Genomic DNA, 18,341 nt, shown 5'->3' with positions numbered 1-18,341 from the left:
CCACCAAGGTCCAGTGTGTACATCTTGATGAATTTTCCCAGTGTGAACACACCAGTGTCACTCGAACCCAAATGAAAGCTAAAACATCTGCTCCCGTGACCTTCCTGGTGCTACTTCTCTGCTTCCCTGCCGCCACCCCTCCAAGGATAACCACGGTCCTGACTTCTGACTCGATAGCTTGCCCTGCCTTAAACAGAACAGTACAGTGTTTGCTCTTGTGTCTGACTCCTTTCACTCAGTCTTTGTTTGGGAAATTAATTTGTTTATAGCTATTGATTGCTGTTTCTTTGCAGAATAGTGTTCTACGGTATGACAATACCATAATTTATCCATTCCACCGCAGAGAGGCATTTATGCTGTCTCCAGGTTTTAACCATTGTGAGCAGTACTGCTTTGAACATTCTAGTGTATATCTCTGGTAAAAATGTGTGCACATTTCTTCTGGATATATAGCTGGGGTAGAATTCCTTGTCATGGTGTGTACATGTCAATTGTTCATACTACCCACTTTTTCAGAGAGGTTGTATCAACTTACACTCCACCTTTAATTTATGAGTTGTATTTTCTCCACCTCCTCACCAACACTTAGTATTGCATTCTCTTTATTGTTACCCGTATCTAGCACTGGGTGTGTAGTGGTATCCCATTTTGGTTTTCATTTTCATTTTCCTGATAGTGAATGAAGTTGAGCGTGTCTTCCTATGTTTATCAGCCATTTGGATAATTCTCTTGTAATGTGCCTGTTCACATCTTTTACCCATCATTCTACTGGGTCGTCTGTCTTTTTTTTTTTTTTTTTTAGGTTCTTTTTTGGTATTCTCTAAAAGAGGCTTTTATTAGATATGCCTGCCTAGTCACTTCAGTCTTGTCCAACTCTTTGTGACCCCATGGACTGTAGCCCGCCAGGCTCCTCTGTCCATGGGATTCTCCAGGCAAAAATAGTGGAGTGGGTTGCCATTTCCTTCTCCATTATTAGATATATGTATTATAAATAACTTTTCCTACAGTGTGGTTTGTCTTTACATTCTCTTAATGTTGAATGTTGTGTAAAAATTAGCCTATCTGAATTTCAAGTTTTAAAATTTATTTTACTCACTTGTACATTTTAATTTTCTATGATAATCATGTATTGTTTCTGTAATTGTTTAAAAGAGATAATTTTATTAAAGAAACAAGCTAAAAAAGAGATGGAAAGTAGCTTAGCACCCTACAAAGTATGTTAAAAATCAGCAGATTTGAGGAATAGAATTATCCTTAAGAATCTGAAGGAGAACCTGAGGGGCTCAGTGCCTGCCATGCCCCAGATGCTTCCTGAGAAAAGCAGTCATTCTGCACAAGGTGCTGTCTGCAGAATCAGCCTGTGACCCTGGCCAGAGTGGGTAGGAAGGGGTTGGGGCTTTTGTGCAAGGGAATGTGCAGGCAGGGCGAGGGTGAGGATGCTGAGGTGCTGGGGAGCACTCCCCCTGAAACCTTGACCCAGTCAGAGTCTCTTCTTTCTTAAAAAGAATCCATTTCTCCACCTTATCCTGGTCGAGCAGAGAAAGTATTCCTTCTCCTGTCAAAGGCCAGCCCCTCTGTTTGGGCTCCAAACCCAATTCTTTGCACCCTTACTCCTGTCCTCCATCACCAGCCTTGCCCTCTCTTCACTGGCACATAGACATATCTAGGTTTGGGGCTCACTTTTGTTTTATTTGGCTGCGCCAGGTCTTTGTCGTAGCATGTGGAATCTAGTTCCCTGACCAGGGATTGAAGCCAGGCCCCCTGCTTTGGGGGTGCAGAGTCTTAGCCACTGGGAACCACCAGTAAAGTCCCTAGACATATCTTAGATAAAACTCTTCATTATTGCCGGTTCTCTTTCTAGCCACGACTTGTTTTCCTAGTCTGCATCACAGCAAATTGGTCATGTTCCTAGTGCATTCTGGCTTCTGTCCAACCACTCTTCTAAGACTGCATGTTTGAAGATCAAGAAGGGCCTAATCAGTCCATATCTAAAGGATGCTGGTTGGTTTGTTTTTTTTTTTTTTTTTTTTAATCTCAGCAGCCTTTAGAAGGAGTTGGCCGCCCCCTCTTTGTAACATTTCCTCTTTTGCTTCTGCATCACGCTGTCCTGGTTCCCTCTCACCCCACTCCTTGCTCTTCTCAGATGCCTTGCTAACTCTTTTTCAGTATGAGTCAAGCCAGTAGGGTGGTGTTGGCGCTTTTACTTTGCTCCTGCAGTACTAAACAGCACAAATACTTTATAACTGTTCTCAGGACTGGAGCTTGACTTCGCTTTTCCCTTCTCTCTAGCTCTGTGGGTAATCGCATTCATAGCCGCGGCTTTAAGACCATTTGTGAACTGTGCTTCTGTCTTTCTCTTTCTAGCCCAGGCCTTTCCTCAGAGCCTCATACTCATAAACCTAACTGCTTACCTGACACCTGTGTTTTTTTGACCATGCATCACAGCATTTGGGATCTTAGTTCCCCAACCAGGGATTGAACCTGTGTTTCTGCATTGAAAGTATGGACTCGTAACCAATGGACCACCAGGGAAGTCCCCTGACACCTGCTCTTTGAAATCTCAGAGCCAGCCCACTCTTAGTATGTCCTCTTTGGACTTGGTTCCCACCCATCACTCCTAGCTTAGTCTTTCCCCAAGTGTTTTAAGCTCGGTCTTCCTTAAGTCTTGCCTAGCTCATTACTATCGCTATTTCCTTAAAGCCAGAACCATGGAAGTCACTCCTGGGCTCTGTTTCTCTCACATGCCGTCCGCCAGCAAGTCAAGTCCTGTCGCTTCCTGTCATCCATTCTCTCCATCTCTACCACCACCACCCTGGACTTAACTATTAACTATTCTCCCTGCTTTCACCATAGCCTCCTTGAATCCATTCTCTGCAGTTTAAAAATCTAAAATTGTTCAGCTCCTTGACCTAACACCCTTCTGCACCCCTTCATTGTTCTGAGGGTAAAATTCACACTTAGCACCTACATGCCTGTCTGGCCCCTGCCTTCCTCTCCTATCTCCGTGCTTGCCCTCCATCCTTACACATCATTTATAGCGATTCTCAGATCCTCAGCTGCACCAAACTCTTTGCCCTGCTTGGGTTCCCTCCCTTGGTCTAAACCAGGCTGGCTCACCCCTCCTCTTGTAAGTCTCAGATTAAAACGCCTTCCTTGTCCACCTTGAGTAGATCACTTTGTTCTTAACCTTTGCTAGCACCGTCTCAGCTGTAGTTATTCTGTCCTAGCATTTATCACAATGTGTAAGTATTTATTTTTTTATTATTTATTACTGTGGCTGCACTGGGTCTTCATTGCAGTGTGCGGGCTCTCTAGTTGTGGCATGTAGGCTTAGTTGTCCCCTGGCATGTGAGATCTTAGTTCCCTGATCAGTGATCGAACCCATGTCCTCTGCATTAGAAGGCAGATTTTTAACCACTGGACCACCAAGGATGTCCCTGTGATTAGTTATTTGTTTCTTCATTCATTGCCTGTCTCCCTTACTGCTATAAGCTCTGTTAGGATAGGCACTGGGGTCTTCACTAATACCTTGTGCCACCTCATCAGTGGTTTTTAAATGAACTTTTGGAACCCTCAGCAGTTGTGCAGCTGAAAAAGAGATGCTGTTCCCTCTTGTTCCCTTGATTACAGAGGGTGGCTCAGATGGTAAAGAAAACACCTGTAATGCAGGAGACCCAGGTTTGATCCCTGGGTTGGGAAGATCCCTGGAGAAAGGATGACAGTCCACTCCAGTATTGTTGTCTGGAAAATTCCATGGACAGAGGAGCCTGGCAGGCTGCAGTCCATGGGGTCACAAAGAGTCGGACACAGCTGAGCGACTAACACTTTCACTTTCAACACAGACTTGTCTTAACTTTCTTAATTCTCAGAGCCAGTTAACACAAAAAGATTATAAACTGGACCCTGGTTGTATAACATCTATCTTCTATTGGGTATTTCATTAGGTCTGGCTTCTGATTACCTTCTAGGGTTGCCCTTTGAATTCGGCAAAGCACAGGTTTATGGGCTAGTGTCTGTTGAACAGGTTAATTCCTGTGTAGACTGTGGGCCCATGACATACATCAGATGTTTGGTGAAACACACCTCCACTATTGAAAGTATTTAATATTTTCCATTATCTTAGGTTATTCCACATATTTAATAAGGTTGCTTTTCTTTCCCTCTGCAGACCTTAATCAGTCCTCACTATGGATTAAATCTGGTGTTGGCATATGTCATCATGGTGCTCATGGGCGTCTGGGCCTTCTTTGTTTCTGGAGGCAGCTGCCGAAGCCTGAAACTCTGCCTGCTCTGCCAAGATAAGGACTTCCTCCTCTTCAACCAGCGTGCCAGATAACCTCCGAGAACTAGCACTTCTCAAACAGTAAGCTGCCTCATTAGAGGAAGCACAACTGTGCCTTTTTCTAAACATCCCTTTTCCTGGTGGAATTTAGAAGAAACCGAACTATTTAGACACGATTTGACATTCATGCGACAGCTTTCTGAAAGGGATACATCTGTGGTGTGCAGCCTGTGCATGGTAGAACTTCCTGGGGAAGCAAAGAATACTGATCTCTGGGCTCCATCTCCAGATTTAATTGGTCTGGGCACGTGGTAATTCTTTTAAAGCTTCCTAGATGACACCGATGTGCAGCCAGGTTGAGAACCATCGCTGCCCAAATAGGAACTTCCTGAGAACACTGTAGGTGAATAAAAATCAGATGTTTTGCTGTCTCTTAACTCAGCCTGCACTGGGCAAGTATCTGCATATAAATCCTGGTTAGCCTGTGTCTTTTGAGTTCTGAAGTCACAGAAGGCTAAAGGGCTATCATCTCTATGAACTGTTTTCATGTACTTCACTGGTACCCTGTTTCATGAGAACATGGGAGGCCATGCTTCAAACTACAATAATACATTGCACTGACGCTATAATCATTTAGCCAAAGTAAGCTATTGACGAACAGACTGTATTTTTCTCTACTCTTTCCAATCTCGGTTTTGCTTTTTTGAAGCATTACATTGTTTTTGAGCATAGGTTCCATTTCTTTAACTAAAACCCAATTGTTTTCCAACTTCCTGGGAAGATGATATAAAACCAAGAATTTTTGTGCAACTTCTGTAAGTCCTGGGCTTAAGGCTCTTCATGGTCTCTGCCCCGGGGGCAGTGTTTACCAGCTGAGTGCTCACTGCTGGACTAGTTGACCTGAAGTCGGTTGTTCTATCTCTGAGCAGCTCTGCAGGTTGCCGAGTGATGTACCCTGGGACAGGCTTCACTGGAGCTGGCAGAAGTTTACTAAAAACAGGAGGAGAACAAGCCAGTAGAGCGGTGTTGACACTCGTAATTTGCTCCTGTGATATTAAGTAGCACATTCCCGCAAATAGTGTAGTGGAAAATTAGGAATATGTCTTAAATTTGGCAAATTCATGCTTTTAACATAGTCCATGTAATCTTTAGATCTTGTAAATGTCTCTGGATTTTGTTGGCAGATAGAGCATTCCCTTTATAGGCGTATCTAAGATATTTGTTCAGCTTCTAAACGACTCTTTTTTGGTTTCCTCTGTAAAGAGAAATTGTGCCTTTACTAAGCTAGAAATTGTTCCCTGTTGATGACTTTTAGGGAGCTATTGGTATGAAATGGAAATTCCGTACACATTAAAATGAGAACCTCAGCGAATCCCATATGTGCAGTAGACTAGCCGAAAGAAATAGAAGCCGCAAATGAAAGGGTTTACCAGTGAGGTGATAGATGGCAGAATTTGACAAGAATTTAACAGATATGTTTAAAATGGAAATGCAGCCAGTGTTTTGGGTTAGTCACACATCATTCTAAGAACCAGAATCTTACATGTGAACTAGACTTTTATCAGTGAAATCCCCTCTCATGTTTAAGTTATTTGAATTTTTCAATCTGGGGATTCAGGAGCAGTAGGGTTTTTTTGGCAAAACTAGTAAGCAATTATAGTTATTCCCCTAAAGTTTATTTCAGCACTGACACCAGTGTTTTTGCTGGGGTTTGCAATTTCCCACCTTTATGCAAGATATTTTTTAGGCTAGGTGAGTTATAGAAGAGTCAAGGGCATAGAGACTGAACAGTGAAATCTGCTGTGCAGAATCGAAGGGAATTATATACCCACTGACCTGGGCTTCATTCCTATTGGAACATGGTGTTCTTTGATGAACAGGATATAAGAAAAAGATACAGTTGGTTATAACAGTAGATTTACAAATCTCTTGAATGGATAATCTGGTAAAATATTTGCTGATCTTTAAAGTGTAGAAATATCTGAGAATATTGATGTTAGTCATACTTGAGCTCTGAGGATGTCTTCTGTGCATTAATAGTTCAATATTAAGAATCTAGGATATTATACAATTTCATTTATAAACGCATCTCAGGCAGGAAGAAAATTTTCTTTGATGGTGAGACGTCATTTTAATTCAGGAAATTATTTAGTAATTATTTAGTAATCCATGATTACCTATGAATAAAGGAACTTTGTAGCTCCTTATTTCTCTTGTGAGTGTTGCCATAGTCAGCTTAGGCACTGTTACTACAAATAACCTTGCTTTGCCTGATGCCAAGGAAGCCCAGAGGGAGAGCAGTCTTCCTCTGTTGTGTATATATACTGAGGTGTGCTTTCTTTTTATCTTTTCTCTTTTTTTGCATTTGTTACCTCTAAGGAACTTTCTGAGCCCTAATAGTGTTTGGAGAGGAGGTGATAGTGGAAATCTTGTATGTTCTCCACACGGGGCTTTCGCAGTTTGGAGGAAGTGAGGCTGTAGTTAAAGTTGACCGTGGAATGTGAATGTTGTTGCAGCGCTTGACTCTGTTGCCGTGTGAATCATTGAGATCGATTATGGTTCTCTAATAAATTTTTGTTATTATTTTTTTAACTCATTTGAGTTAGTGGTTGTAGCTGGAGACGTTTGTTACGCTTGATCGTGGCCTGTGTGACTGGCAATAGAATAGTAGCAGCCTCTTTGGAAGCTTCGTGAAAACATGGTTGAAAGGAATGCATGGTGTCTGCAGATTGTATAGAAGATGGCTTTTGTTCCCAATGTTAGTATTCTTCTCAAGCACATTTCATTTTTTGCTAGGAGTGGCAGTTACGGGTATTCTTACTGCATGGAGTTGGTGCAGGACAAGCAGTCAGGACAGGAGTGTCTTCTCACCTGATCCTCTTCCCGCTGGCCTCACACTAGCCCTGAGACAAGGATTAATGGTCAGAGTGGGCCTGAGGGCTCCAGAGAAGCCAGGATGGCAGCCTGCCTCAGGTGTCAGCAGCCGGCTCCCTCGGAAGAACTCCTTGAGAGTTTCAGCTTTTTGTTGACTTAGTTTTCCTAAGGCTCAACTATTCCCAACTCCAGGTAGACAGATGTCACAACAAAACAGTTTCAGAGTTCTTCTCTTAGAGCACTTTGTATATGATTGCAGTGTTTACATTTCTCATTTAATAAAAGACTTTGCTTCATCCCATTAAATTTTAGTGTTTAGAGGGCTGGGCACTGTCCCTGTGTACGATGTGTATCATTTTATATAAGTTATACTGTTATTTTATGTATACTTGCAGTATCAGACCTTACATTCAGTACACGATGCCATAGACTCTTTCCAGACCTGTATTTTCCAGTAAACAATAAAAAGACTGTCAGGACTTGTTTCTCGTGTTTCCTCTTCTTTGGAATAGTGTGTCCTTCAGTATCTGTTACTACAATGTTTGCCTCTTACAAAATTTGATTGTATGTTGTTTGTAACTGGTCAACTCTGAGATTCTTTTCAAAGAGAAATCTTTGTTTTCTGATTTAAAATTCAAAGGGCTGATTTCATTTCTGTTTGTTCAGAAGCAGTTTGGTGCAGGCAAATTCCTTGAGGTGTCATAAACCTGGTGGAGGAGAGTTCTTGAAGGCCCTGAATGCCCTTGAAAAATTCTCCTAAGTAATTGTGAGATAGTAAATTTATAAACCATCATGGAATCCTGGCTAAAGATGGCAGTTGGTTGACCAGGATAGTATAATTTAGTTTCTACCAGTGACCCTGAGCGGCCTGTAGAGTCATTTTTGTTTTTCCTTCCCTTGGTGTGGAGTCAGTGTGGCTAAAGGGCCGAGCTTGGCCTCCACCATCAGACAGGTTACACAGAGAGTTGTTAGGGCCTGAAACTTGATACCGTGTGATGCATCCTGATACTGGTTTAAAATGAGGCTGCAAAAAAAAAAAAAATAAATAAATAAAAAAAAAAAATAATAAAATGAGGCTGCTACACGTTTATGTTAACTGTGTTATTCAGGGAAGTATCCTCAGGAACCAGGGATTCTGGCCTAACTTCCCTGGTGGTCCAGGGGTTAAGAATCTGCCTTCCAATGCAGGAGATGCAGGTTTGATCCCTGGTCGGGGAACTAAGATCCCACATGCCGTGGAGCAACTAAGTCTGCCTGCTGCAACTACTGAGCCTGAGCACCGCAAGTAGAGAAGCCCGCGTGCCGCCTGGAAGTGCCTGTGCCTCGCAACAAAGATCCCGAGCCCCATAAGGAAAGCTCCCACGTGCTGCAGCGAAGATCTCAAGTGCCGTAACTAACACCCGACGCAGCCAAATAAGTACATACATAATTGAAAAAATAGTAACAAAACATGACTTGTAAGAGAAAAGGTAGGCTTTCCTCAGATGACAGCCCAGATTCAGGTACAGTTTCTCTGTTCCTTCTGCACTGGAATTGTGGCTCTAGTTTAATTATTATTTGTTTGATATTTAGTTGGAACAGGGATTTCCCTGTGACCAGCCTCAACACATAAGAAACCTTCAATGGAAAGAACTACGTATTTTACCTTTGCCTCACTGAAAATGCTGAGTGAAGGAACCACTCCAGGCTTATGGTCTCAGCCTCCGTAGAAGAATTGGGGATTTGACACATTCTGAGGGGATGACAGTAGATTATAAGCCCTGGCTTTAATATTCAATAATTAGTAGGTGGTACTTATTGCTTAAGTGTGGGTCACTGTAAATCCTGCTTCTACCTAATAGTAAATCTATACATATTTTCTGTGCTTGAGCAAAATCAGAGATGGAATCTAGTGTTTAATCAAGGCTCACCATGCACAGAACATTGTATCAGATACTTTATTTTGTGGGTGTGTGTAAGAGAGTGAGAAACTTTAAAAGCGTAGAAAAGAACAAGATGGTGAGGATCATTGTTTTTCGAGAATATATAAGGCAGCTACAAAATGCACTACAAATTAGGAAATGATATCGAATAGCTTGAATACATAAGATGATAGTTAAAGTTTTAGACATGAAGAAGGGTACCTGGGTCATGGATGTATATCAGAGGAAAAAGTGGGACTGTGGGCTGAACTCTGGGTGCACTCCAATTGACAGGTAGAGGTGGGGTGATCACTGAGGGAAAAAGGAAAACCAGGAGGGCCTGGTGGCCTGGGAGCTAGGGGGATGTATGTCAAATGCTGCTGAGCAGTGACTAACATGAGAATTCTGAATTCTAACAGTAAGAATTGATCTTTGCATATGGAGAGATGAAATTTTCTGGTGACTTTGATAAAAGTAGTTTCAGTGTAGGGGTGAATACCTAAATGGAGTGGATTATAGAGATTGGGAGATAAGGAAGTAGCCACAGCATGTAGAATACAGATAACCATATAATTATAATAGGGGAATTGGATGATAGCCCGAGAAGGATGTGGGAGCAGGAGAGGGCATTCTTCTGTTTTTTTTTTTTTTCCTCTATGATATTGTACTGTAACAGCATGTTTGTAAGAAGATGGGGATGATTCAGTGGAAAGCGAAAAACTGATGTAGCAGAGGGGATAATTGCCAAAGTAGAGTCCCTGAGGAGAGAATGCAGTGGGACATTTTCAGCATTAAATGTTAGATCAGTTAAAATGTTTAAAAGCAAGAACTTACACTTTTGCTTTAGAAACAGAGGGGGGACTTCCCTGCAGTCCAGTGGTTAAGTCTCTGCACTTCGAATGCAGGGAGTGTGGGTTTGATCGTTGGTCAGGGAACTAAGATCCCACATGCGAGAGGCCAGAAAGAGGTTTTAGAGACAGGGGAGCAAACTAAAGCTAAAATAAGCAGAAGAAAGGAATTCAGAAGAGAAGAGCATACAAGAATAGCGTAAGTCAGAAAGCAGAAAAAAGTGGAGAAATCAATGAAATGAAAATCTTTGAGAAAATCAATACAGTTGGTAAAACTGTGTCCAGATTGATAAGGAGAAAAGAGGATACAAAATATGAATATCGGTAATAAGTGAAAATATCACCACAGCATCTACATTATTAAATAAAAAGGGAATATTATGAAGAACATAAAGGCAATAAATTAAAATTTTAAATGAAGCAGACAAGTTATATTTTAATAAAGCTCACTCAAAGGACTTCCCTGGTGGCCCAGTGGTTGGGAATCCACCTTCCAGTACAGGGGGCTTGGGTTTGATCCCTGGTTGGGGAGCTAAGATCCCATGTGCCTTGGGCCATCTAAGCCTGCCTCCCACAACTACTGAGCCTGCATATTCTCGAGGCCATGCTCTGCAACTAGAGAAAGTCCTCAAGCCTCAAGGAAGAGCTTGTGCAGCCACAATTTATTGAAAACAAATTTTTAATTAAATAAAAACTTAGTCAAGAAGGACTAGAAAATCTGAATATCCCTATATCTCTATAGACTGTGTTTTTTCTTGCCTCTTAATGTGCCTTGTAATTATTGATTGAAAGCTGGACATATGTATTGGGTAATAGTAACTGAAGTAAATAGGCCTTTAATATAAGTTTTGTGTCAGTCTGAGCAAGAGTTGGACTGTGTTTAATGTTTGCTGCAGTTCTGAGTACCAGAGGCTTCCAGTCCTTCCAGTGCCCTTGCTTTTGTCTCCCCTCTTGACTTTGGGCTTTCCCATGTGCTCCTTCTCAAAGAAAGTCCATGTCTTGCAGATCTTTGAACTGCAATGCACTGTTTTTGTATTGGAGCCCTGTTGGTTGACAGTAAGGTTGGTGTGGAAGAGGAGATGTCCTATAATCTTGAGACTAAATCTGTTTTTTGGTTGAGCCTACATCCCTTAACCTTCTCTAATGAAGGTGAGAAAAATACTGATTTTCACTTTTGGAATTTTATTACTCTAAGTGTGGGAGTGACAGCTTTCAAGCTCTTTATATACTGGAGCTAACCAGAAATTCCCTATGTGTATTAAAGACTCTGAATTTGTAGTTTACATAAATTCCTAAAAGGCTTCACTGAAGAATTCTACCAAAAAAGATATGTTATAAAGCTGTAGTTATAAAAACATTATAGTATTGGCATAAAACACATAAAACCATAGAACTTCTAGAAGAAAACAAAGGCAGTACTCTGGTATCAGTTTTAGTAATATTTTTTTGAATATGTCTCAAGGAAAACAAGCAAAAATAAATGGGACTACATCAAACTGAAAAGCTTTCTGCACAGCAGAAGAAACTATCATCAAAATGAAAAGGCCACTTACTGAATGTGAGAAGATATTTGCAATTAATATATCTGATAAAGGGTTAATAAAACAAAATATATAAGGAACTCATAAAACTCAACATTAAAAAAAAAGAAAACCCACAAACCAATTAAACAACCAGTTAAAGACATTTTTCCAGAGAAGACATTTAGTTGGCCAACAGGCACATGAAAAGGTGCTCCATATCACTAATCATCAGGGAAATGCAAATCAAAACTACACTGAGATATCACCTCACACCTGTCAGGTGGTATCATCAGAAAGGCTGCAAATAACGAGTGATGGCAAGGATGTAGTGAAAAGGCAAGCCTCTGGACTGTTGATGAGAATGTAAGTTGATTTAGTCACTATGGAAAACAGTATGGAGGTTCTTCAGAAAGTTAAAAATAGAACTGCTGTATGATCCAGCAGTTCCACCCGTTGGTATTTATCCAGAGAAAACAAAAACACTAATTAAAAAACGATACCACGCACCCTGTGTTCATTGCAGCGTTTATAATAGCCAAGATATGGGAGCAAGCCGTGTGTGCCTATCGACAGGCAAATGGGTAAAGAAGATGTGCTGTATATATTCATATGAGGTGAGAGTCGCTCAGCCATGTCTGACCCTGCACCCCATGGACTATACATATAGTCCATGGAATTCCCCAGGCCAGAATGTTGGAGTGGGTAGCCTTTCCCTTTCCCAGGGGACCCTCCCAACTAGGAATTGAACCCAGGTCTCCAGCATTGCAGGCGGATTCTTTACGAGCTGAGCTGCAAGGGAAGCCCAGTATATGTGTGTGTGTGTGTGTGTGTGTGTGTATAATATAAAATACCATGGAATATTACTCAGCCATAAAAAGAATGAAATCTTGCCATTTTCAACAACATGAGGGTATTAAACTTTGTGAAATGTCAGCAAGAAAAGGCAAATACTGTATGATTTCACTTATATGTGAAATTTTAAAAACAAACATAACAGAAACAGAGTTATAGATACAGAGAACTAAACAGGTGGTGACTAGAGGAAGGGGTGAGGAGAGAAAAGAAATTGGTGAGGGAGATTTAAGAGGTACAAGCTTCCAGTTGCAAAATAAATGCGTCATGGGAATGAAACGTACAGTGTGAGGAATATAGTCAATCACTATAGTATCTTTGTATGGTGACACTTTGTAACCAGATTTATTGTGGTGATAATTTTGAATTATATAGAAATACCAAATCACTACATTATGTAACATAAGAACTATCATAGTGTTATAGGTCAGTTATACTTGATAATAAACAATAATAAAAAAATGGAAAAAGATCAGATATATGGTTATCAGAGGTGGGGAGTAGGGGAAGGGGGAAATTGAATAAAGCAGTCATAAACTACTATGACTTGCAGTTATAAGTTAAATAACTACTAGGGATATAATGTACAACATGATAAATATAATTAACATTGGTGATGGTGGTCGTTTAGTTGCTAAGTCATGTGTGACTCTTGTGATGTCAGGGACTGTAGCCTTCCAGGTTCCTCTGTCTATGGAGTTTTCCAGGCAAGAATTCTGGAGTGGGTTGCCATTCCCTTCTCCAATAATTACCATTCCTGTACGTTGTATGTGAAGGTTAAGAGAGCAAATCCTAAGAGTTCTCATCACACACAAATTTTTTTCAGTTTCTTCAATTTTGTATCTGTATGAGATAATAGATGTTCATTAAACATATTGTGATAATCATTTTCATAATGTATGTAAGTCACATCATTATACCATATACCTTATGTTTATACAATGCTGTATGTCAATCTCAATAAAATAAAGAACTGTTGAGGATAAGGTTGGAATAGCTTGTTGTCAGCGAACAAACCAGTACAATCCTTTTGGGTGGTAATTTAGCAAAATTTATAAAATAGTGATAAGATTTTGAGATGTGTTTTTAAATTGTTTAGTTAAGTTTATTGTCTTTTTAAAAAATTGTATTGGAAAATAATTGCTTTACAATACTGTGCTGGTTTCTGCCACACATCAATAAGAGTTAGCCACAGGTACACATATGTACCCCCCTCCTCGCACCTCCCTCGCATCCCCATTCCACCCCTATAGGTTGTCACAGAGCACCGCGCCGAGCTCCCTGTGTCGCACAGCAAATCCCCACTGGCTGGCTGTTTCCCATATGGTGGTGAGTTTCCATGCTGCTGTCTTCATTCGTCCTCGCTCTCCGTTCGTCCCACCCTCTCCTTCCCTGACCATGTTCACAGATCTGTTCTCTATGTCTGCATCTCCATTGCTGCCCTGCAAATAGGTTAATCGGTATCATCTTTCTAGAGTCCATGAGGTGTGCATTTTTTGAGCCAGCAATTCCTTTTCTAGAAATTGATCCTCCAGAAATAGATCCAGGTACATAAGCATCTTGTAATAGTCTTGTAACTGTAAAGAATTTGTAATGTCTGTCTGTCAATAGAGCTTTGCCTCCAATTGCAGAACACCTTTTAGCCATTTAAAAAGAATGAAGTTATTTGGAATATGCTAGAAAACAAAAAGTAAGATATAAAGCATTTTTCCATTCAGTATTTTAATATGCCAGACATTGTGCTAGATACCAAGAATACAATAGCTAAAGCAGGTGAGATCTATTTATTAAATATTTGAAAATGAATGTTTAACACACAAACATAAATTAATTGTGGAAAGATAAAATTAAATTTTTAGTGGAAATTTCCTGGTGGTCCAGTGCTTAGAGCTCTGCGCTCTCGCTCCCAAGAACATGAGTTCCATACCTGGCTGGGGAACTAAAATCCCACAAACCACATGGAATGGCAAAAAAAAAAAAAAATGTTAGCTATGACTATTTCAAGAGTTAAGAATATGGGGGACTTTTTGGCTTTATACATAATTAGGGGATTTCCCTGGAGGTTCAGTGGTTAAGACTTTACCTTCCAATGCAGGAGGCACAAGTTTGATCCCTGATCAAACTTAAGATCTCACGTGTCTTGGTATGCAGCCAGTTTTTTTTACTACATAATTAAATACTTATATTTTTAAAGAATGAGTAGATATTATTTACAGAATCAACCAAAACATAATCTAAGCACTTCTGTGATTTTTTTTGTTGTTGTCCTTATTAGAAAGTATATATGGGGACTTTCCTGTCAGTCCAGTGGATTAAGACTCCACACTTCCAATGCAGGGACGTGAGTTTGATCTCTAGTCAGGGAATTAAGATCCCCATGCCTTATGGCATGGCCAAAAAGATTTTTTAAAAATCAAATAAATAAAATTGAAAAAAAAAGGTATCAAAAAAAGAAAGTATATGATATTTTATGTATCATAAAATATATGATACAAAGCCTTTCATACTCTGATCCCAACTACTGTCCTGCCTCCCACCATTCCCTATCCTCTCTTCCCAGGCATTCTCAAACACATCCCTGAAACCTCTGCTTACTATGTACCAGGGACTCTCAAATCTCCACATCTTTTTTCTTGTTTTTAGCTCCAACCAGAAAACATGGTATTCTTCCTTCAAGGTCCTGCTCAAGTGTCACTCTTTGTGAAGTGTTTTCTGATTAGACTCAGAAAAACAAGTGACTTTTTCCACTGTGATTTCTTAACATACATGTATATATATTTTAAATCCAGGAATAATGTACATACAGAAAAATGCACAGATCTGAGAAGTATACAATTGGATGAGTCTTGAAAATGTGTCTGCCTGTCTAACCACCACCCCAGTGAAACTGTAGAGTGTTTACTCTTCCCCAAGTGGTCCCCCCCTTCCTTCCTAGAGGCAGTGGCTTCCACAGAAGCAATGGCTGTTTCCAACCTCTGTCACCATACATTAGTTTTACTTTTGAACTTCATATAAATGGAATAACACAAAGTGTACTCTTTTGTATCTGACTTCTTTCCTCAAGATAATTTCTTGAGATTCATGTTTTGGGGTATATCAGTAAGTTGTAACTTTTTGCTGAATGGTATTCCATCTTAGGGATATACCATTAGGGATATCTTGGTTTAGTCCTTTTGTCGATAAGACATGTAGCATCTTTCCACACAACTCTTTAATATATTATGGTTAATGGTTTCTGTCTGTCTCCTCAAATTAAGATTGTGATGTCAATTATCATTGAATACTGGTACTGTATCTAAGGAGAAGGCAGTGGCACCCTACTCCGGGACTTCTGCCTGGAAAATCCCATGCACGGAGGAGCCTGGTAGGCTGCAGTCCATGGGGTAGCTGAGGGTCGGACACAACTGAGCGACTTCACTTTAACTTTTCACTTTCATGCATCGGAGAAGGAAATGGCAACCTACTCCAGTGTTCTTGCCTGGAGAATCTGTATCTAAACCATGGTTGAATCACCATTACTTAATCTGTGTTAAAGCAGACAGTGGTTCCTCATTAAATCTTTGCTACTGAATAAGGAAATATGAGAAAGATAGTCAGCTGGAAGTTACTTTGAGTGATAGAAGAGAGATAAAGGAAAATACTGTTTCCTTTTAACACTTCTGACAAACCTGTAGGTTTCTCCACACCAAGCAATTCTCTAGTTCTTGGTGGACACCAGCTGTGTTCTGCAATTTATTAACAACTCAGTTCTGACATTAGCTGATGATATTGCAGATGCCAAAGGCTGCGAGCTCAGTCCCACAAGCCTGCCCCTGCTTTAGACATCAGTTGCAAGTCCTAGGTTGTCACCTGTGTCTCTGACTATAAATTGCAAGTTTCCATGACTCCTCAGGTCTGATATTTTGCTCAAACAGCTCACAAAACTCAGGTAAACATTTACTTACATTTGCCAGTTTGTCATAAAGAATATTACGAGGGATACAGATGAACAGCCAGATAAAGAGGTCCATAGGTCAAGGTATGGAGAAAGGACGCAGAGCTTCCATGTCCTCTGTGGGTGCACCCCTATCCTAGCACCGCCCTTGGCAGCACTCTGAACTTCATTGTTTAGAGTTTTTATGGTCCCACTATGCAGGTAAGATTGATTAAATCATCCCCATTGGTGACTGAGCTCAGTTCCCAGCCACTCTCCCCTTCCGAGGGGTTAGGGTTGGGGCTGAAAGTTCCAGCCCTCCAGCCACATGGTTGTTTCCTCTGGCAACCAGCCCCCATCCTCCAAGCTTCATCACCTCATTTTTTTTAAATTATTATTTAATTTTGACTGCACTGGGTCTTCATTGCTGCACTTGCGCTTTCTCTGGTTGCAGCAAGCAGAGGCTACTCTCTAATTGTGGGGCTCAAGTTTCTCATTGCAGGGGCTTCTTTTGTTGCAAGCACAGTCTTTAGGTCCGTGGGCTTCAGTGTTCATGGTGCACAGACTCAGTAGTTGTAGCACATGGGTTTAGTTGCCCCACAGCATGTGGACTGTTTCCAGATCAGGGATCGGACCCATGTCCCCTGCCTTAACAGGCAGATTCTTAACCACTGGACCACAAGGCAAGTCCTTCATCACCTCTTTAGCATCAGCTGAGGTATGGCTTAAAGGGGCTTCTTATAAAAAACATTTAGGATCTTTGTGCCAGGAACTGAAGACAAAGACCACGTACTTATTTCTTATTGTATCACATAAGATTAATCCAGATTTTACCTAGTGGCTCACGGGGAGTGATGAGCTCCTGACCACGTTTGTTCTACATGAAAAGGACGTAGCGTATTCAGGAAAACTTTTCCAATGGGTATGTGTCGCATGGGTGGGAAGCAGTGAAAGTAAGATGCATGGGACCTGTCGTTGGATGTCTAGGTAGCTTGGGACACTAGTTTCAGCAGATGAACTAACTGGTTATGTTACCTGCCTCACCAGAAGAGTCTTTGGTTGTTTCAGAGAAGCTGGCCAACTCTGTCACCGTTGCTATAGAGGTCTCAGTGTGCCCTTGAACTCGTAGGCCCTGTGTCTGTTGTCTTCATTGCAGGTAATTATAAGTTAATATTTGAAATGAATGAGCTCAGGCAGAAAGAATGACTTTGACTTACAGTGTGGAGAGGTCACAGTGGCCATGTGAGTAGAGATCACACTCTCTCCTGGGCTCCCGCCAGCAGGACGAGTCCCAGAGATGTGCTCCAGCCTGGCCAGGCATCTCCTTCTCGATGCACCAGGGGGATAAGCTCTGAATGGCAATGCCAAGTTGGGGCAGGATGTTATTTGGCTCTATGGGGGTTTTCTTCTTCTTTTTTATGGCTTTATTGAGGTATAATCTATGTAAGATAAATTACACCTAGTCAAAGTATAAAATTTGAGCAGTCTTGACATATGTAGAGAAATCACCATCAAGATAGCATACATTTCCATCATCTCAACAATTTTTCATATCCCTTGTAATCCCTTCATCTCCCACGTCATCCCCAATCAACCACTGATCTGGGGTTTCTGTCACTATAGTTTGCATTTTTTAGAATTGTATACAAATGGAATTTATATATGTGTGTGTTTATGTGTTTATATGTGTGTGTATTTATTCCTTATCTCCAGTTCAGCTTTAGGAAAGGAGAAAGTTCAGTGAATATGTCCTTGGGAATTTTGGTTCACTGGACTAGAGGTGAGGGGAACATCCCCAGAGTTAAGCTGACTCCTTTGTCTGCTAGCAGTAGTGGTCAAACTTCAAACTTTTTCTGAGAAGATGCTGGAGTTTAAGGTTCCAAAGCAGATTGGAGGCAGGGGTTGCGGTTGACTTTCCAGAAATTGTTGTCACAAAGGCCTTTAGTGTCTTTATCGTGTGGGGTTTTACGAGGCTGTGGCATGACTGTGATAAGCATGGTAAATTCTGTTACATGAAGGCGTTTCCGTGTCGCTAGAGCTGTGGAGGGTGGACCTTGCACTGTCATTGAAGATCCTCCACTTGGGGAGTTTTGTGGCCATGACTCAGCCCAGAGCACCAGCCCTTATTCCGTTTTCCTTATAAGATCG

General features: G+C 41.0%; 1 protein-coding gene across 3 annotated transcripts in view; it reads left to right on the top strand.

Moving 5' to 3' along the window:
* Positions 1-11,908, top strand: part of APH1B (aph-1 homolog B, gamma-secretase subunit) — a 45,740-nt gene extending 33,832 nt beyond the window's left edge. Inside the window, exons 6-7 of one of the 3 annotated variants that reach the window (XM_069596253.1) lie at positions 4,169-4,363; positions 8,345-11,908. In XM_069596253.1, coding sequence (XP_069452354.1) covers positions 4,169-4,336 — 168 coding nt within the window. In that variant the 3' untranslated portion in view covers positions 4,337-4,363; positions 8,345-11,908. Of the gene's footprint in view, positions 1-4,168; positions 7,636-8,344 lie in introns of those variants that run through there. The other 2 variants (XM_069596254.1, XM_069596255.1) reach the window with 2 other exon arrangements.
* Positions 11,909-18,341: the final 6,433 nt, after the last annotated feature.

This window comes from Ovis canadensis, chromosome 7 (genome assembly GCF_042477335.2).
Source record: "Ovis canadensis isolate MfBH-ARS-UI-01 breed Bighorn chromosome 7, ARS-UI_OviCan_v2, whole genome shotgun sequence".
Classification (NCBI taxonomy): Eukaryota; Metazoa; Chordata; class Mammalia; order Artiodactyla; family Bovidae; genus Ovis; species Ovis canadensis.
This window is presented reverse-complemented; position numbering and strand designations above follow the sequence as displayed.